General features: G+C 37.2%; 5 protein-coding genes across 6 annotated transcripts in view; 3 read left to right on the plus strand and 2 right to left on the minus strand.

Annotated features, from left to right (window-relative positions):
* Positions 1-21235, minus strand: part of LOC131020541 (uncharacterized) — a 1142091-nt gene that overhangs the window by 902643 nt on the left and 218213 nt on the right. The window lies entirely within an intron of this gene.
* LOC131020375 (uncharacterized) lies at positions 9090-12513 on the plus strand. Its single transcript, XM_057949145.1, has 5 exons — positions 9090-9984; positions 10404-10856; positions 11170-11547; positions 11643-11710; positions 11910-12513. The coding sequence occupies exons 1-5, from the start codon at positions 9373-9375 to the stop codon at positions 12112-12114; spliced, it is 1716 nt and encodes a 571-aa protein (XP_057805128.1). The 5' UTR covers positions 9090-9372; the 3' UTR covers positions 12115-12513.
* On the plus strand, positions 12869-13655 carry LOC131020798 (uncharacterized). The gene is made up of 2 exons (XM_057949825.1): positions 12869-13080; positions 13242-13655. The coding sequence occupies exons 1-2, from the start codon at positions 13011-13013 to the stop codon at positions 13457-13459; spliced, it is 288 nt and encodes a 95-aa protein (XP_057805808.1). The 5' UTR covers positions 12869-13010; the 3' UTR covers positions 13460-13655.
* LOC131020783 (uncharacterized) lies at positions 13868-15812 on the plus strand. Of its 2 annotated transcripts, none has more exons than XM_057949808.1 (2): positions 13868-14180; positions 15348-15812. In XM_057949808.1, the coding sequence occupies exons 1-2, from the start codon at positions 14114-14116 to the stop codon at positions 15569-15571; spliced, it is 291 nt and encodes a 96-aa protein (XP_057805791.1). In that variant the 5' UTR covers positions 13868-14113; the 3' UTR covers positions 15572-15812. The 2 variants fall into 2 exon arrangements, with proteins under 2 accessions (XP_057805791.1, XP_057805796.1); XM_057949813.1 differs by having other exon boundaries at positions 13883-14180; positions 15354-15812.
* On the minus strand, positions 18746-20597 carry LOC131020531 (transcription factor TCP8-like). The gene has a single exon (XM_057949404.1). It carries the CDS (start codon positions 20021-20023, stop codon positions 18959-18961), a length of 1065 nt encoding a protein of 354 aa, XP_057805387.1. The 5' UTR covers positions 20024-20597; the 3' UTR covers positions 18746-18958.

Genomic DNA, 21235 nt, shown 5'->3' on the forward strand with positions numbered 1-21235 from the left:
AACAATAACTGCATTTTTGTGTATTATAAATGACACTTTTAGTGCTCACAAACGACACTTTCAATGCATGCAAATGATACTTTCGAATGAAACGATAAATGATACTTTGCAAATATGCGTACTCAATTCATGGACGGATGGAGTATTTTTTATAAAATCTTGTATAGGATAAATGATACTATTATAAATGACACTTTTAATGCACATAAATGACACTTTTAATGCATGCAAATGATATTTAAGAATGAGTCAAGAATTGATAATTCGCAAATGATATAAAATAGAAAAAAAATGTAAATTAAATCAAAAAAAAAAGCTGCAAATGACACTTTTAATAAAAGAAAATTATACTTTTAAGTTTTAATCAATGCAAATGATACTTTGTATAAAAATAAATGATATATGGAGTATTACAAACAACACCTTTAATAATAGGAAATTACACTTTAAATGTATGTAAATGATATTTCGAATGGACAAGAAATGAAACTTCACAAATGATGTATTACAAATGACACTTTTAATAATATAAAAAGATAATTTTAATGTATGTAAATGATATTTCGTAAATTATATTTTCTATAAAATCAAATGGTACTTTTATAGAAAATTAAACAAATGATATATTACAAATGACACTCTTAATGTATGCAAATAACACTCTTAATATATGCAAATGATACTTTTGAATGTGGCCGAGAAGGATTTGAAAATTTTATTATTATTATTTTATAAAGAATGTGGCCGAGAAGGATTTGAAATTTTTATTATTATTATTTTATAAAAAACAGTAATTATGGAAAAAATGTTAAACCATATGGTTGCTAAACCAGGCGAACCAGATCGGTATAACAACACAAAACATACACTGTAAATTAAGACTTCCGTTGAGTTTCAAACCAGAGACCTTCGTGTGTGGTTTGAACGCCTAAACCAACTGAGCAGCTCCATTCCTTCAATAGATATTGTCTGCGAAGACAATGCTCCAAATTACGTGGAACGCACACAAATGCGCCTCTGCTACAAATATTTTTAAAGATGTAATTAAAAATAGGAAAAAGGTGCAAATAAGCCCTTGAAGTAGTAGCCCCTATAGCATATAGCTCCCCTTACTCACTGTGTGTGCAGATAGGCCCCCGAAGTCTTAAAAATCGCTCAATTATACCCCTCTGACCAAACGCCGTTTTCTTCCGTTAGTCAACCTTTTTTAAATTTTTTTTAATTAAATATGGGGCCACCTTCACCATACTCTCAATCTCTCTCCCCAATAGCCTCCCCCTCTCGCCGGAACAAGGATTCCTCTTCCCCGTGCCTGTCAGCCCATCTCCGGCGAAATCGCCGCCGGCGTATCGCCTCCGCCCCTCACCTCTCACCCCCCTCATTCTGTCGTACCAATCACCACCTAAATTTTACATTTTGCAAACAACAACAAATCTTGAAGAATAAATAATGCAAGCATCTGTCACATCACAAACCTGCAATTTAATCAAGTTCCGACAGCAATTCACATAAAAACAATAGGTTCTGTTAGGAGTCTGAACAAAAGAAATTTTCAAATTCAAATTTAGGGAGTTTATAGCACAAGGAAGACAGAATTACCTTGGGCTGGGCTGGGGGCGAGGTGGGCGGAGGTGGTGAACCAACAATTGGTACCCTTAATTCCCCGAGCCGAGTTTCATTGTAGAATATAGAAAGTTCATAGCGAATATTGCAGTCCGAGTATAGCACTCTGAACCCCTACACAGTATCAGTTTGGTAACCTCGGGAAGCCTGGCTCAAGCAATTCCACCAATCATGCATTTGGTGATAAATCAGGAAAACACTGCACCAGCGCATAAATCGCCGAAAACTCAGGATCTGAGACACTCTACTCCCTACACCAACCTTGAGCTGCTGGGAGCTGCCGTTAGCTACTTGGTTCATGAGCCCGGTCACCAGCCTCGCCCTTTTCTCCCTGAACCGACCTCAATTTGTAAAATATTATGAATTTCTTTGTAGAAATATGAGAGCATCTGTCTGCGTTCAGTGTATGGGGTCGTTAGAGTAGCGCAAGGTGCATAATTCGTACCATATAGCAGCTTGTGTCTGTAGTGGATAAAATCCGACTGCCCAGCTCGAATCTGCCTTGGCAACTCTGACTCTGCCCAGAGCGATCCATCTGCTCTGGCAGCGACATGATCCCTCTGCTTTGGCAGAGGCGCGATCCCTCTGCTCAAGCAGCGACATGATCCCTCTGCCCTGGCAGAGGCGCGATCCCTCTGCTCTGGCAGAGGCGCGATCCCTCTGCTCTGGCAGCGGCATGATATCTCTGCTCCGGCAGAGGCGCGATCCCTCTGCTCAAGCAGCAGCGTCATAGTAAACATTTCAAACACAAAAGTATACGAACTACGAAAACCTAGTCAACGTGGCTGACCAGGTCAAACGAAGGATACGGCAAGTGGACTCCGAAGAAGTCGGAACCGTTAGGGTTTCAAGGAACATTCCAACAAACCCTAACCCTAGTCATCCCTCCGCAAGCCCATAACCTATATATACTACCTCACTAACACAAAAGAGGGGAGGCCGTCATTAACATTCATACTGATACTTACGATCATTCGCATTTTAACACATTCTCTAGCACTATTCTGCCTTCACGCTCCCAGCCTTAGGTTTTCCGGTGATCAGATCAACCGGGACGACCCAACGACCCTCGTTCATTGTTCAATCGCCTTCAACTCCGTCGACCAAATCGATCCGATTCACTATTTTATTTACTTTCAATTGCTTTCAATACGATTTTTATTACTATTGTTTACTGACTTGAGCGTCGGAGGCCCTTCCATCGACACCCCCACCGGTGCTCTTCGGAGGGCTCTAACGTTACTTGTGGTCTCAGGTTGCTAGTGCCCGTCGATCCTGACGTGACTGACGTCACTTCCGTGATTGTTGGATTCATCCCCCACAGTGTCTTGTTGGGGCACGACTGAAGCACCACGCGCGTGGCCGACTCCACACAATCGCGACACAGCTCGAGGCTTCGGTCGGCTCTGCACAGGGCGAGACCATTGACTGTGTCTGAACTCTGCCCCACCGACGCGTTGCGGAAGGCGTAGTCGCTCATGTTCACGGAAAGAGAGCAGAGTAAGGTGTTAAGATTGGAGTTGTATGAGTTGTTGCTTGTGTAATTCTTCGTGCCTTGATTCAAAACACCAACCCCCTAAATTCTCCCAATTTCTGACCTACTCCTCAAATCCCTAAGTGTCTCTGAAATCCCAAATTTTCTCCTTCTCTATATCTCACGGCACTTGCAGGAGTTTTTAGCCGATACGTCGGCGGCGATTTCGCCGGAGATGAGCTGACAGGCACGGGGAAGAGGAATCATTGTTCCGGCGAGAGGGGGAGGCTGTCGGGGAGAGAGATTGAGAGAATAGTGAAGGTGGGCCCCATATTTAATTAAAAATTAAAAAAAAGGTTGACTAACGGAAGAAAATGGAGTTTGGTCATAGGGGTTTAATTGAGCGATTTTTAAGACTTCGGGGGCCTATTTGCACACACAATGAGTAAGGGGAGCTATACACTATAGGGGCTACTACTACTTCAAGGGCCTATTTGCACCTTTCCCCTTAAAAATAAAACAAATATATCTTCAATGATGAGTTTGAATATGAATACAGAGAATTTATGACGGGTTTGATACGAAATTTTATGATTTATAAATGCAAGCCAAAAAAAAAGTTACTCCCACACATATAGTATATATGGGAGTATTATTATTTAAGGGCCTATAATGATTTACAAAATAGGGTGCTTTTAAAAAAATTGCAAATTACATATGCATTAGTTATAATTGATGCATGATGCAAATTAAATCATTTCTAAATATGTAGTAGAGTACTATAACTAATGAAACACAAACAAAAGAAAAGAAAAATGTGAAGAAACAAACACCCACACATATAGTATGGTTCAATACTCATAACTCTAAAATTCGAAGATCTCGTGGAATAAGCTTTAAAACTTAAAATGAATTGTACTAATTATTATTTCGCATAATTCGATTTACATGAAGTCGATGAGCCATTTGCCACTATTAATAGTTCCTAACATTATTCTTTTGTTAGGTACGTTCTTAACATATATATGTACATTTATATAAATACAAGTTTTATTCAAATATATATTGCTCTTATACAAAACGAGATATATATTACGTTTTATCTTTGGAGAATCGTAGAACGAAAAGGCAAGCAACACATTTTAACAACTGTATAGTATTAATCAATTTATACCGAATTTCTACGTGATCAAAAGCTGGAGATAGGTAAATAAATAATAAAAAGTGGAGCACATACTCACATGGCTTCACCAAACCAATCTACTTTGCTGTGACCTTAAGCCTCAAGCCATGTGCCAATTATTTTCCTGTCACAATTTTCTTTGTTTTTCTATTTTTTTTATTTTTTAGTTTCGTCTATAATAGAAAGTCAGAAACCTTCCCTTTCACATTAATTTTTTCCTTCCTGGAAGCCCATTTTCCATGGGCCTTAATAATTGATTATCTGTAATAGCTTGTGACAAAATTCCTCAATTTCGGCCCTCAGTGGCCCAATCAACCAGCATGGGAAAGCCTCTCAAGTTTTTCCGTGTAATGAAAACATCAACAACTTTTACGATAATTTGTATCTTTAACTATATTTTCGAGGTTCCACAAAAAAAAAATGGTGTAAATATCACGTTTTGATTTATTATTAGTACACCCGCTCGGGTGATGCACGATCAATATTGAAAGTGAATGATATTTTAAATAAATAAATATACATATTAAGTATTTATTTGATTCTCTCTTTAGAAACAATTTGCAATCACCTGGCTAAATTCACAAATGAATTCACAGACTTCTCACTGTAAGAGTTCTCTATTCTTTGATGGTTGTAAGAGTTCTCCATTTTAAGTTGAGAGGCACTTTACGAGGAGGTGAAGAATAGTTTCTTTATCAACGATTTCCTCTACAAATTACTTGCGATTTCGATTTCATTTGTGTGAAACTAGGGTTGGAGAGAAGCCATTAAAGAACGTTTAAGAGATAAGAGGGATTAATGAAAAACGATGTCGTTCTGTTTTTTTTAGGCATATAAAAACGATTTTTCCAGTCATATATATATTTCCACGTAGATACGCCATGTAAGAACTCCGGCTATCCACGTAAATTTTCCGATAGTAGGAAAATTTAATAGGACACAGACGATATTTTTTGATAGGTTGCGTATCGTTTGATATTATCGTTAGGTTGTGACATTTTTTAGAATTCGCTAAAACGATGGAACATAAAATGATGGATAGTAGTTGATAATTGCGAGTATTGATGTGAGTGGAGTTTGGGTTCCACTATAAATATGTGAAAGGGAAATAAAGTGTTATGTAACCCTATTAAAATAAATGAAAGTGGAAATGATATTGTGGACAAATCAAATGATAAAAGTGGAAACGAGAATGTGGACGGAGGGAGTAAATAGTATTGAAAATATGTTATAATTAGTATTAAGAATAGTAAAAAGTGAAAAGTGAAAAGTGAAAATTAAAAATAAATAAGGTATTATTAATAGTGGAATAGTGTTCCAAAATAGATAAAAGGTTATTTGAGAGACGATAAAAAACATAAAAATAGAAAGTTATTTGAGGATGGAGGGAGTAGTAATTAACATTAGTTAATGATGTTTAGAGCATCCACATTGGGGTTACATGATAGCCTACATGATAGTTTACTTGATGATGGGGGACCACATTGTGTAAGGAGGCTGCATTGGGATTACATGATAGCTTACATGATTTTTTTAGTTTTGATTTTTATGATTTTCACTTAAATTTAATTGCACAAATTTAAATAACACATTTTACTAATAATTAAAATTCCATTAAAATAAAAAATCTAAAAATTACATAAAAAAATTAAAAACATAATTAAAATTACATAAATTAAAAAAGGCACGTAAACCGAGGCTTGCAAAGCTGCCTTCAAATTTCAAAAATCGAATTTCAATTTTTTTTTAAATAAGGCGCGTGTAAAACACGCGCCGAAAAAATAACGCTATCGGGCATACACGATCCATCGTGTAGCCCTCGTGTAGGGCTGCCTTGCAACGCCTTACACGAGCAACACCTTACACGAGTAGGTGCTATCGTGTAAGGCATTGACAATGCTCTTAGAACCTATGATGCACGAATTCTTCAAAAGTTAGCATGTACGACGAATCGGATTCTTTGAGGGTGCGATTCTCTCGGATTCTCGTCGGATTCGCCACGTGGCATATCTTTTAAAATAATTTATAAAAATAAACCGGATTCGCAAATTCCATAGGCGAAATTCACGTATTTCGTGCACGAAAGGCCTACACAAGGTTATTTTGATAATTTTATTTTCAGTTATGACTTATATATTGGACTAATAATATTTGAATCGTTATATTGTTGCTCAATTAACTTATATAATTGAAAATGCTTAACTTTTGGGTAAAATAAAATGTAAATTACATATAATTAATTTAAGAAAATTTAAATTGTATATATTTTATAAGCATTATATATCATAAAATTTTAATAATTAGATGTATCCTTGGCGAATCGCACCCTATAATTTTTAAAAACTTGTATCCCCGTACTCGTATCGTATTGCCCCCGCATCCGCACCCGCGTACGTATGCAACATAGCTTAGAACTGATCTCACTATTGCTACAAGATATCAACTCATTAAATTAAATAAATAATTTTGCTAGAGTTTTTTATTTGGTATATTAAAAAATATACGGTCAAATTAAATTAACGGAGTACTCTATTTATTCCGACCATTCCATGAATTAAACAAAGACATAGTATTTACTATTCCCTCCGTCCCATTATTGAAGACACACTTTCTTTATTGGGTTGTCCCAATAATAAAGACACATTTCCATTTTTGGAAAGAAATTAGGCCTTAACAACACTAATAATGCATCACACTAATTAGACTATAACTAACTAAACCCTAAAACTAGATGGGTCCGCCTCCTATCTCTTTCTCTCTCTTAAATGTTTTCTTCTCTCCGGCGAACAGCACCACCGATTCCTCCCTCAAATCTCCGGCGAAGCAACGGTAGGCGAGCCCACCGCCGGACCCTCGATAGGGTCGTCGCCTTTGCTGCCGCCAACTAGAGCCCCAAAACCAGACGTCTGTGAAGAGAGGTGAAGGGAAGAGGGTGACACGTTCTTCCTCTGGAATCGCCGCCGACCTCCATCTGGAATCGTCGGCGCCCTTCACCTCGTCCCTCTGTCGCGTTCTTCCTCTGGAATCGCCGCCGCCCTCATCTCCAACCCTAGATCTCCAGTCTGGCTGAAAACCCCTGGCCCAATTTCCAACCTCAGATCTCGTGGTGAGAAAGGCGGTCGCCCTCCCTCTCTCTCCGGATTGCTCGCAGGATCTGCGCCGGGGAAGAAAGGCGGTGGTGGGCGGTCGCCCTCCCTCTCTCTCGTGGTGAGAAAATCAGAGAAGCACCGCTGCTCAAGCTCGCCGACGACGTTGGCAGTGGTGACCGGCGATGATTCTGCCATGAAAGGGAGCGGCGATTTCGGGTTCAACTTTTTGTTTTTTTGCTTCAATTTCATTGTGTTGCCCTTTCTGATTTTCGTGTAAAACAATTGAAATTTGAATTTTTAAATCTGGATTGGAATGCACTTGGAATTTTTGGTTTGATTATGCAATTTGCTTGTGTGAGTTCACGGTTATGGTGATAATGGTGGTTGGCGGTGTTGTCGGCGGTGCAGTGGTGGTCGGTGGTGGTGTCGGAGGTGGCGGTGGTGGTTGTCGGAGGTGGTGGTGGTTTAAAATTCAACTAAAACATTAAATAGAAATAAATAAATACACTAAATCTATATATTATATAAAAGAGCAGTATAACGGCTACTTTTTTCCCCCAAAATTTCTCTGTCCTCATTTTTCTTTTTTTGTTTTGATTCTTTTATAAAAATCATCAACTTTGATTAATAAAAACATATTCAACATTGATGTTAAATTAAAGATAACGAAAAGATCTTTAATTTGATATAAAAATTATAAAAAATAAATTTAAAATGAATAAGTTATTATTAATTAAAGTTACAATTTTTTTTTCTCTCTCATCTTTTATCTCTCATTTCTCTTTTCTAATTTCTTTTAATTATACGGTTCTTTCTCCGTTCATTTTTCATATTTTCTATTTATTTTTTTATTATAACAATTTAATGCAACTAAAAAGATGAAACTTATATTTATTCATTTTAGAACTCTTTAAATTAAACATAATTTTTTAAAGTGAATTTTATATTAATATAAATTTATATATATATACTATATATTTATATATTAAAATAGATTTTCAAATACGATTTAGATTTATTAAATTTTCAGTATGTTTTTATATGAATTTTTATATTTATTTATATTAACATATTTGTTATGATTATTTCTTAATTGAATTTAATATTAGATTGACAATTACTTATCTATGAAGCAAAAAAATGATTAATTGAAAAATCATTAATTGGAGAATCATTATTGATTCTCTTTAAAATATAAAATAAAAGTAAATTGAAGAGTTTAATTTTGTAGCAGCATGTCTATTCAAATTTACTTAAGTGATATACTCCATATTTTACTTTTTAAAAATGAATGACACATTCAACCGTTTATTTTTTCTGCTAACCCGTTGATAAAAAATATTTGTCGGTAAAATACACAAATAAAAATTTTGATGCATATAAAAATAATTGCTGTTATATTTATTCAAATTACATGGCATGTATCCACTTACGACTCACCGATGAAACCATTTTTCAGATTTATATTTACATTTATTTATATTTAAATTATATATATATATATATATATTTAATATGCATATTTATTTATTTAAAATATCGTTCAGTTTCACTTATCGTGCATCGCACGAATGGGCGTGTGCTAGTTAAAACTAATCAACTACACTAATAGTGATGGGCCACAACACTTTAACAACTAATCTACCTCTCCTTAATCTCCGTGCCCAAAAGACCTATGCTTCAAGCCTTCAAAAGTACTGTTTTTGAGTGAAAAATAGTCGGGGCAATCAATTATATTGCAAATTGTTTTTCAGAGAATGATAGTAGTATTTGCAAAATTGTAAAAAAAGAATTAAAACAAAAATTACTGTACTCAACCCTAAAACCCTCGACCTCTTCTTCTCTTCTCCGCCAAAACCATTTCAACAGCCAAACCCAAACACACAGCAACCGAATTTCTTCTACTCTCTCTCTGTACACTGCTAATCTTACACATTTAACAACAGATATACTTACAAACTTCGTATTCATAGTTTGGATTCGGTGTGAGATGCACCAGAGTGATGCAGAAGCTTTTGCGCAGGACGCCCGCTGCCGCTCCAATTTCATTCGGTAACAACAGCACTCCTTTCTCTCTACCCGTCTCCGGTTCCAGCTTTCTCTCTCTAGGTCTCTGCAGCGCCCCCCCGGTGATTGCCAATAAAATGTCGTGTCTCCGCCAACCCAACCCCCTGCACCATACCAGAAACCCTTTTTCATCCGCCGCGGTGCGTGGCCTCAAATTAAGGAAATTGCCCCCAACCGGATGCCACCCCTGCAGCTGCGCCGTCGATAACAGCAGCAGCAGAAACACGGCGCCGCTGAGGGCGTGGGTGGTTTTGAAGGAGAACAATAAGTATAGTGGGTTGGGCAGGGCGGCGTGGTTCGCAACCCTTGCCGGGAATTCGAATAAGGGCGGCGAATTCACGGTTGCGGAGGCGGGAAATGAAAAAGCGGCGGAGGAGAAGCGCTTGCAGAGGAGGAGGAGTGGGGGCGGGGGTAGTGGCGGTGGTGCAGTGGTGGTGGGGAGCCCCGATTTGCTGACGATTCCAGGAGTGGGGCCGAGGAATTTGAGGAAGCTGGTGGAGAAAGGATTTGAGGGAGTGGCTCAGCTCAAACAGCTCTATAAAGATAAGGTATATTTGTTTTGGTTGAAATTTTAGGTGATTATGTAATGGCAGTTTTTTTCATGATGAATGTTTAGATTTCTGCATTGCTGAGCTTTGTCTTACTAGGTTTAGAGTGTTGGTGCAATTTGAGAGAGAGGAGCATTGTAGAAAATTGTGGTTTGAAGCCTGTAAAAAGCTGTGTTAATTTGCTAGATTATTATGTGTTTTGATTGTTTATTGCCTGAGTTTGTGGGTTTTGAGTATGTCATGGTTAGCTACGAGCAATATTCGACTTCCATTGTTGTTCATGTAGGATTTTCTTCTGGATTTGATATAGTAGGCAATAACTGAAGCGAGGTTTGTGCAGTTTTAAGTAATGAATGTATAAATCTTACTTTTGCACGTAGCCTGGTTGTAGCAAATAACATGCTCTTGTTATGGTGCAGTTTTTCGGTAAATCTAGTGCGAAAATGGTGGAGTTCTTACAGAGCTCGGTGGGGATCATACACAAGAACCATGCTGAGAGCATAACTATCTTTATCAAGGAGAGCGTGGATGAAGAGCTGAAGGAAAGCATTAAGCCTAGTCAAAAGAATCGGATCACTTTATGTGTTGAAGGAAATATCAGTGTGGGAAAGACTACATTCTTGCAGAGAATAGCTAATGAAACCCTTGAGCTTAGAGATCTTGTGGAGATTGTTCCTGAACCAGTTGACAAGTGGCAGAATGTTGGTCCTGACCACTTCAACATACTAGATGCATTTTATGCTGAACCGAAGAGATACGCCTATACCTTCCAGAACTATGTGTTTGTAACAAGAGTTATGCAGGAGAGAGAATCATGTGGCGGTATGAAGCCCCTGAGACTTATGGAGCGGAGTGTCTTCAGTGATAGGATGGTAAACGAATAAATTCCTTTCTTTTTGAGCTTGACAGCTATATAAATTCCTTATTTCCTGAGCTTATGAGAAAATATTACTTTGTTTGATGATGCTTTTTTTAGGGGGACTTTTTTATTATAATTAAATGTTAAAGGAGGAGACTGACAAGCTATTCTGTTTAATCTTCCACCTGATTTAACAGTCTAAGTTCTTACGTTGAAAACCAAGATATTTGTCTAATGTTATGAATTAATATTAGGAAGCCTTTTTGGTTCTCCATTAATATTGGATTAGCTTTGCATATTTTATTGATGGATTTCCCTTAATAAAGGTCTTTGTAAGAGCTGTTCATGAGGCGAAGTGGATGAATGAGATGGAAATTAGCATTTATGATTCATGGTTTGATCCTGTCGTTTCAAGTTTGCCTGGACTTATTCCTGATGGATTCATCTACCTGAGAGCAAGCCCCGACACTTGCCACAAGCGCATGATGTTGCGTAAGAGAGCAGAGGAAGGCGGAGTCTCTCTGGACTACCTGAGGGACTTGCATGAGAAGCACGAAAGCTGGCTTTTTCCATTTGAGAGTGGGAATCACGGAGTTCTATCAGTGAGTCAGCTTCCCAAGGACGATGATTGGTCTTTACATCCCCACATTAAAGATCGCGTCTTTTATTTGAATGGTGATCATATGCACTCAAGCATCCAAAAGGTACAATCCGTGATTGCACTTACACAATTATTCCAAGATATTTTTTTCTTCAATTTCATTCCATCTTATTTTGCCTTTTGGAATGTATGGAGCAGGTTCCTGCTTTGGTTCTTGACTGTGAACCAGACATCGATTTCAGCAGAGACATAGATGCTAAGCAAGAGTACGTTAACTTTCACGCTTTCTTGAGAGTTTTATGGTTGATCTCATTCGAACACACATGGTTTATAGCTATCCCAATAAGATTCTATAGTAGATCCTTTATCTGATCACATTTGACTTATATACTTTAAAATTTCTCTACATTACTTATCAAAATCAATTCCCATATCTTACTTCTTCAACAATTTTCTCTTTAAAAGATATGCTCGCCAAGTTGCTGAGTTCTTCGAGTTTGTGAAGAAAAAGAAAGAAGTTTCTGATACTGTTGTAGGAGAAGACACAGGAACGAGCAACCAACCTTCAATGCTGTTGCCCCATAATGGAAATCTGTGGATGCCGGGACAGCAACCTTTCCCAGGCTCAGCAGTTGATTTTAGAAAAGCTATGTCGTTTATGCCTCAATAGGTAGGTGGAAAACGCTCTCCTCCGTCGTCTGACAGTTTTTCCAACGACCTGCATAGAAAGTTATGGCGTTTTAGTTTTATCCTCATGTAAAAAGAATAGATGTCTAGTAAATCTGTTAGCTATAACAGCTCTCAAGAGACACCGAGAGTTGTGATTTTGTGGATTGTAGGTTGCTTTCTTTCTTGGAAGCTTGGCTTTTGGAGTTTGAGAAGAATGTTGTCTCTCTATCCTTTGTTTCCACTTCCTTTTTTTTGGGCGGGGGGGTTTCTTGGTTAAATTTCAGGGTTGTAGGAGATGTGAGGTCTCCGTTGTTCAGTAAAGTGGTACTTTTCGTTATAGAAGTTGTACTTTGATTTTTGAAAGTATTAGTACTATACTAAAATGTGTTATCATGTTTCAGCCCATGTTTTCTTAATAATTGATAATAGTTTGTTTTTTTTTTTTTTTGAGAAAATAATAGTTTGTTTGTTGAAAAACATAAAGAATAAAATAGTAAAAGAGCTAAGTGGAGCCAAATGGAATGCAAAAAAGGGTTTGGATCATTACGGCAAGTTTATGCAAGTGACAAGAAAGGTTTGGATCATCACGATAAGTGGAGAATTCGAAGCATCACGGAAAATAATGAGATTAATCATCTTTAAGAAAAAATTGAATCATCACAAAAAATAACGAGAAGTTGTTAATCATATTCTTATAAAAGAAATTGCGGGTTTGAGTTCGTAACATTTGATTTTGTCATAAATTCAAGGCTGACAATTTCCACACGTGCGATTCAAACGCCTAAAATCACGAATTGAAATCACAACAAATTGCGCTCATCGTTCCAGATTCATCTTTTAGCAGCGATCCGATTTAGAAATTGCACTCAACGCAATCAGAAAATCACTCACTCGACAATGGCGATGAACACGGGACTGAGATCATGTGCTTCCAAGCTCATGAATTCCGCAGTTATGCCCAAATCAGGTCTGCCATTCTCTCGATCGTTTTCGGCAAATCCTTTCCGCTCAATCTCCTCCGTTTCAGAAATCAAAATCAGAGCTATCCATAATTAAGAATTTGTGCATTGAGAAAATAATCTTCTTCTTAGAGCTAATGTATCATCATATGATATGTTTGTGTGGCAGTGAAGAGGGGCATTCACTCAAGCAGCGTGAAGAAGATGGGAGGAGGTCATGGCCATGACGAGCCTTTCTACATGCATGCGAAGCACATGTACAACTTGGACATGATGAAACATCAGAAAGTGAAAATGACCCTCGCCGTCTTCACTGCATTCAGCATTGGTGTTTTTGTCCCAATTTATGCAGTCGTCTTTCAGCAGAGGAAGGCTTCCTCTGCCTAATTTTCCTTTTAATTTCTGCATTTCTTTCCAATAATACCTTCATATACATATCAATTTGTATTTTCCACTTCATAAATCTTCTAATAGCTATTCAAATTCAACCCCGGATGAGGAGAAACTCTCACGTCCACTTTGTAGTAGAGATGGAATATTGAAACAACCATCAATTATGGGAATTTGATCAAGAATGAGGTAATCATATTTGTTTCGATATATATATGATAATATGAAATGGGTAGAGTAACCGCAAATATAGCTAAATTCGGAATAAAACTGCAGAAGATGGGTAGTTATATATTTTATTTAGATTAAATTTTTTTTACTAACTTTATTGCGTATGTCAAGTCTAGAATTAAGCTCCGTTAAGTATATTTATTAGTGAAGTCATATTTAATTTTCATTCATCGCCAAAGGTTGTGATTTATTTGGAATCAACCCTTATGTCAATTCACATAAAATAAAATACTATTAGTTCAGCCCAGAATCAGTGTAAAAGCCCAGCATATCAAGCCCAACAATTTCCACACGTGCAATTCAAACGCCTAAAATCACAAATCAGTCTCCCAAAATCACAGCAAACCCTTGTTCGAGATTCGTCGTCTTGCTTTAGTCGTATATAGAAATTGCTCTCAACGGAATCGAAATTACTCACTAATGGCGATGAACGGATTGAGATCGTGCGCTTCCAAGCTCATGAATTCCGCAATTATGCCCAAACCAGGTCTACCATTTCTCTCTATCGTTATTTATTTCATAGATCTTTTTTCTTTGTTTCCGTTTCAGATATCAAAGTAAGAAATGGTTTCTGGTGCAATTTGTAAACTTATGGTGATTATGCGAATCCGCTTGACAGTTTTTTTTTTTTTTTGGTATCTTTTTATTTAAATATTCCTACATTCAGTTCTGTAGATAATAAATCTTGTTGATGTGGATTTTAGGTTTTATGGGTTGACGCGTTGATCTCGGTGTTAGAAATTGGAGCTTTCCACCTTGTTAACTAGTTTTGTTATTTATTTTTATTTTTCTGGATTACTCAATACATGCTATGGAAAATGATAAAAATGTGTTTATTCAGCTGCAAAGACTTCTTTGTTTGGTAGTCGTGGTAACTGATAACGTGCTCTTTCAATTGCTTATAAATGTTATTGTACTTCACCTGGGACTTAGTCTGTTAATTTGTATGGAAATAAACTAAAATGTGCAATCTGATGTAATCATTTTTCATATATTATCAACATATTATATTACAGTAGTGTTCTAGGGGATTGTGCATCCGTTTATTGACTCAACCAAGAATGTTTCTGAAGTGAAGAGAACTTTCTATTGCATTCCAGATATTATTATGTACCTTCATGTATTTTGTATCATTACTGATTGCCAGAGGTATCTGCATTTCTTTTCTCAACATTTACAAGGACCCATTTGAGTCATATTTGTTACCTTTGTCTTTCTCATCAAAATCTTGGCCGCAGTATCAGACACCTTTGTCATTCAATGTTTTGTGTACTGTTATCCTATATAATCTAAAAAAAAGAATGTGGGTCTTCGACCCCGATCCAAAAAGTATGTGTCTTAACCATATTGTACTTGTAAGTGTGTATGAATAAATAGAAATTCGGAACAAAGTTATTGGAGGTTGGGAGTACTTTCCTGCACTGTATTGTGTATTTCTTCTGGTATCTCTAGTCTTATCAGGCCTTTTTTGTGTATAGAAATCTTTGTATCCTAAAAGAGCTGAAACAATAGGTCATGAAGCTGTATTTTGCCCTGAGATTATACTAGGAAATTAATTTCCATTCTTTGCTAATAGTTTCATTAGTATTATACTAGGCTTATATTGTAGCTTTTCTTCAGGTGGGACTAACGAAAGGTGAAATTCGTTGTTTAGTCACAGTGAACAGGGGCATTCACTCAACTAGTGTGAAGAAGATGGGAGGAGGTCATGGCCATGACGAGCCTTACTATCTGCATGCAAAGCACATGTACAACTTGGACAGGATGAATCATCAGGCACTGAAAATGAGCCTTGCTGTCTTCACTGCATTCAGCATTGGTGTTGCTGTCCCAGTTTATGCAGTAGTCTTTCAGCAGAAGAAGACTTCCTCAGCGTAATTTTTCTTGTTGATTTCTGCATTTTGTGGCAATAATAGACTATTTGAGCCTTGTGTAGGAGAGAAGCAAACGCCAGGGATTTGTTGACTGAAAAGAATTCAACAGTGTCTTTTGCATTCACTTTCTTTATGCCCTCTACAATGCTTTAACTTCTCAAAAGGTGTTGTCCTAGCTTCAAGTTATGAATACTATTTCTTGGATTTGCTCCAACTACAATGCTGATTTCTCTTCTATTATCCTACATAATGTCTTCATCTTGATATACAAATTGATCCTCCTGCTGAAGCTATTTTGCTTTTGCTGACCAGTGATAATCTGAAAACAAGTGGTTTCATATAGAAGCCTCAAGGGCCTTTAGGTTGTAGATTCGTGTTGTTGAAAACGTAGAAACTGCCATAATTTCCGTACTAGATCGACCTAATTAAGAACTAGTTCTTGTACCTGGTTAGCTGTTGTGATTTAATGATTGTTGACTTCCTGATCTTATATTTGTATGATTGAGCAATTGATACACTCAAAGACTAGGAACCATAGGGAAGTTGGCGACCCGACATCTCATTATGGCATGTGAACATTATTAGTTATTAAATATTAGTAGCTGAACATTCACATGTGAGATTTTAGTCTAGAGTCTCCTTCCTAGATCATCTGCAATGGTAGAAAACTCTCTTGTTGAATAGGATAGACATTGACACGCAGCTTCAGGGCTAATTCTTATTATCGGTTGCGTGTAATTAAACAGCAGCAGCATGGTAGTTAGAATTTATTGCTGGAAAAGATTAGACATACTAAAAGATAATAAAAAAAAACCAGCTGAATTTCATTGTTAATCACTAATGAATCATGTGATTGGTTGAAGATTATAATTTTGCATTTATGTATGAGTCTTGCTGCACGGCCTTTTCAGACATGAGGTATCTGGAAAATGTGTACAACTTTGGTAGTTTATGTACTGCAATAACATGGTGCAGCTGTACATTATGAAATCATGCTTATACATTATTGGATGGTTATTCCATAAATGTAGTGTATGTACTGTTGTTGAGAAATTGTGTATAGTTAATGTGGTCAAAGGTACATTTACTATTTTGGGTTTTTATCTTTCATAATTCTGTAATTTTTTTTAGCTTTCTGTGCATAAAAAGCATGAATTTCTAAGTAACATTTGCAAATTTATGGTTAGATTATTGACCTTTCCACTTGTGTTGCATCAAAAGCTTTAGTAGCCTTTTTCTCCTTTACATGATTTGGTTGCATTCAAATGTGGCAACGCCATTGATGTTATGACAAGTGTACTACCCTTTTCTGAATAAAGATAATATTGATTTCTTATATGATGGAACGATATGCGATGTAATAGTTTGTGTAGTATGATGAGATGGCGTAGAGTTTCCGAATATCTATACTTTGAATTAGTGAAGCCAATTAGTCAATGGTAACTATTTGTGATGGGTGATCGTATTTATTTTTTTCAATATTCCTTGTCAATCACGTGTGAGAGTTACAATCAACAAAGTCGTAAAATGTAATAAGAAAACTTTAAAATGTAATTATACTTATAATGCAAAATAGAATATAATCCATTAAAAATAAATAAAAATAAAAATTCTTGCCCACTAAGAAAAGAAAGTATGGGGATCCAATGGATTGGTGGAGGCGTTTCTTGAAATTTTAGTAAAGATAAGTATCAAACACAATGGAAAAGTAGTATGCACGCTTTACTGGTTAGGCTACAAAAGAAAGGAAAAAGTAAGGTGCCTCCTTTCTCCAAATTCATAATCTCAGTTTATTTTGGTCGGTCTAATTTATTTTGTTTCATCATATTTGTTTTGCCGACTAGTTAACTAAAATGTGTACAATTGATTATATATATATACTAATAATTAAATTTAAAATAGTGCAAGTTGAAATGATCTAAAGCATTTATTAATAATGTGTGTTTCAATTGATTGGATTAGATGGAAGAGTGACTATACATAACTACATAAATATTTAAATATTATATGCCATCAACCGCTATATCACTATGTATTAATTAAAAGTTTGTAAACATTAGAAGGAATGGTTTTAATACTTTATTTGGAATGAAATAAAGTTAAATAATGTGATGTTATTCCACCCACTTATAAAAAGTATGTGATTCGGGTACAGATTCAAATCTTCCATCTCCCAATTCAAAATAAAAGTTTAATGACTTTCACTAAACATCTTTTAAGCGGTAATTTGTTTTTATGTATATAAACATATTTTCCATCTTGTAATTGATAAGATCAACATTTAAATGTGGTAGAAAGTGCATCTTGCAATGAACATCTCATTTCATTTGTGTAATTACCCTTTTTGTAGTTGTACCTGTTGAATTGTTTTTATATGCAACTATAACACGCATATACAAATAAGATAAGGATAATTATATGCTTCGAATAGATGAAGACAATAATAATGATACTTAGTTTATAATCCATCACCAGCAACAATAAATACAGTAAAAAATGTGAATGCTCGAAACAATATTTCCCGTCTTTACCTGCAAGAAATCGCCCAAAAATACTGAACAAATTGTCGGTTTGAATATTATCCAATCGGATAATGTAAACAAATATTCTCTCTTCCTTTCTCTCTCCTCGTGTGTCTCTCTCTAAAGTTAAATTATATAGGAAAGGGGGGCCCTGACGACAAAGTCAAAAATTGCAGCTGCAGTAATCTTCCAATCAAATTCGAGCCTTACTTACGCTGCTTTTTCCTTATCACAGAATGAATAAAAAGAACAATAAATCTATGCAGCCACGTCACCCACACACTAATATAATAAGGACAATCTTGATTTATTTAATTTATTTTTTTAAATAAAAATAGGATTTAGTTATTTTATTATATTCTCTACATTGTACTTATTTTTTTAATTTTTTTTTGCATTTTTTATTTTTAATTTATTTTTTAATAAAAATAAAAAAATTACCAAAAAATTGCAAAAAAATAACTATTGTGTAGAGAATATGATAAATAACTAAATCTTATTTTTATTTTAAAAAATAAGTTAAATAAATTAAATTATTTTCTACTTAAGTAAATTGTGGGTGGCCACAATGTGGCTGTTTAGCATTACTCTAAAAAGAATACCAAAGCCCCAAACAAACAAAATAATAACCAATTTAAATCCCTAAATTCCAAATCTTCACAAGAACTCTTTTCCATTTCTCACCCAACATTCTCAAATTTAATCATCCCCAAATTGAGCAGTAAGAGAGAGAAAGCAGAGAGAGAGAGGGAGTATTTTATCACACTAACAAAAGCTACGCAACAGTGAAACAGTACAATTATTGAACAAGAAAAAAAAAATACTTGCAGCAAACCCTAAAATAAAAATTAATGGCTGAAGAAATAAAGTTACTGTGAATCTTCTGGATTTTCATCGCTGCTATTGCTACGCTGCGGCTGATTCTGATTCTGTTGCTGCTGCTGTTGTTGATGTTGATGGTGATGATGGTGGTGGTGCTCCAAATTCATTCCCAAATCAATTCTGCTATCACTACTGCTGTTGTTGTACGCGTTCATGGAGCTCAACAAACCGATATTCGTCTCCAGCGCCTGAACCGGCGACGGCGGCGACGGCTGCACCACCATTGATCCGAATTGAACCGGGCTGAACCGCCCCGCACCGGAAAACTCAAACCCGCCGACTCTCTGCATGGACGACTGCCTATGCTGCCATTCCTGCTGCGCCGCCGTCGCGGTTGCGGCGCCGCCTCCGGTCACTGGGAGCATCCAGAAAGTGTTGCCCATGTTGGCGGCGGCAGCCGGCGCCATCGCCCACATGGCGGGAGCGGGGATGAAGCTGCAACCGGTGGTCGAACCGGAGCTAGGTTTAGTGTTGGAACCCGGTTCTCCCGGTTTGGGCGAACCGGCGGCGGCGGGGTCTTCTCGAAACCGTTTCTTCATGTAGCTGTTGTCGTCCGGGTCTTGTTGTCCGAAGGCGGCGAGCTGGTGGTGAAAGCCGAGCATGCCGGCGGCGCCGCCGAGGAAGAGAGGCGCGGATTTGGAGGGCGGGGCGGAGATTGTGGTGCCGCTGCTGCGGAGGGAGACGTTGAGGGTGGAGAAATTGGCCGGGATTGTGCCGGTGCCGGTGGCAGCGATGATGGAGGGCTCCGCTTGCTGCAGGAGCCACTCTATGGTCTCGCCGTCGGATTTGTGGCCCAATTCTTTGGTGAGCTGGAAGACGCGGGCGGCGCATAGGGCAGGCATGCGGATGCGGCGGCCGCGGCCGTCGACCTTGGTGTGGCGGTCCTTGGAGGGCTTCTTGACGACCAAGGCCTTGGCGGCGTCGGCGGAGGTGGAGGAAGGGGGAGAGGCTCTTGGTTGACTTTGGTGGTGGGTTGAGACAAGCTGTAGGGAGGAGGGCGGCGGCTCGCGGTGGCCGGAGTTGGTAGTGGCGCCTTGTTCCATAGATAGCATTCTGTTTTCAAGAATTGAAAAATCTCATGCGCTGTCCTGTCGTCAAATTAATCAAAGTTTGGGCCATTGAGTTAGTGAGAGAGACTTTTGTGCCAACTGAGCAACTGCTGCCTTCTCCTCTTTCTGCTTGGTTGACTGCTATCTTTCTACAAACAATGCCTATGTGTTTGTGTTTGTGAGAGAAAATAAGAGCCTTCTATAATCCTGTACCATATTAAATAAATTCATTTCAATATTTAATCCAGAATAATGTCATATAAAATTTCTTTTAATTTACGAATCTTCACCTTTTTTTCTAACAAACTTAATTTTGGATGATATGAAATTATCAGAAATTTGCAAAATAATGATATACCCAAAACAAAGGCTAGTAGCAAGTAGCAAAAAGGGAGAATCAGTGCGTGTAGTGTGTGTTAGCTGAGAAAAGGGAGGTGGGGCCCAGGCCCAAGTAGTGGTGGGGGCCCATTAATAAATAAATGTAGCAGAAGCTGAAACCCACTCGTGGGGTCTCCCAAAATTTGCTAACTCTGTCCACACACCACAGCTGCCCATTTGGTTTTTAGGAATTCCTCACTTTTATGTTTTGCTTTTCCATTGCTGAGATTTTTTGTTTAAATGCGTGTGTGTTTTGTTCGATTAAAATACACATATACAGCTTTCCTCCATATTTAGATATCATTACATATAATTGTATTTATATAACATGTGATTTTTTTATTTTTTTTACTTGGGGGAGTTAGGGGATGGGGAGCAGTGGGGTTTGAACCGGAGACCTCACTGTTCACGAGATCGCACCGCTTGGTGTCCTTTAGGGATCTAATTTGTGGTTTCTCATTCTATTATTCCATGTGAAAATTGCATGGTTTTGGTAGTAAATGATTTTATATAAGTTTATGTTTTTAATAATTTACAAGCCGCCGCATAACTTCAATTACTTTCTTCTTTTTTTGTTTTTTTGTTTTATTACTAATTAAATCATAACTTTCACATGTGCTATACTTACTATTTTATTTTACCGGTCCTAAGAAATATCAAGTAAATAAATTAGTGCCAAAACTAAAAAATTTTGAACTCCATAAGCTCTGAGGCATGAGATGCACGAGAAACTCAAAACCAACCTTGAAAATTTTACCACTAGATTGCAATTTTGCTATCAATCTCATAGTTTTTACTGTTTTCCACAAGCTTTGCTTGTCTTCTCAAATTGCTTTT

Source organism: Salvia miltiorrhiza, chromosome 1, assembly GCF_028751815.1.
Source record: "Salvia miltiorrhiza cultivar Shanhuang (shh) chromosome 1, IMPLAD_Smil_shh, whole genome shotgun sequence".
Classification (NCBI taxonomy): Eukaryota; Viridiplantae; Streptophyta; class Magnoliopsida; order Lamiales; family Lamiaceae; genus Salvia; species Salvia miltiorrhiza.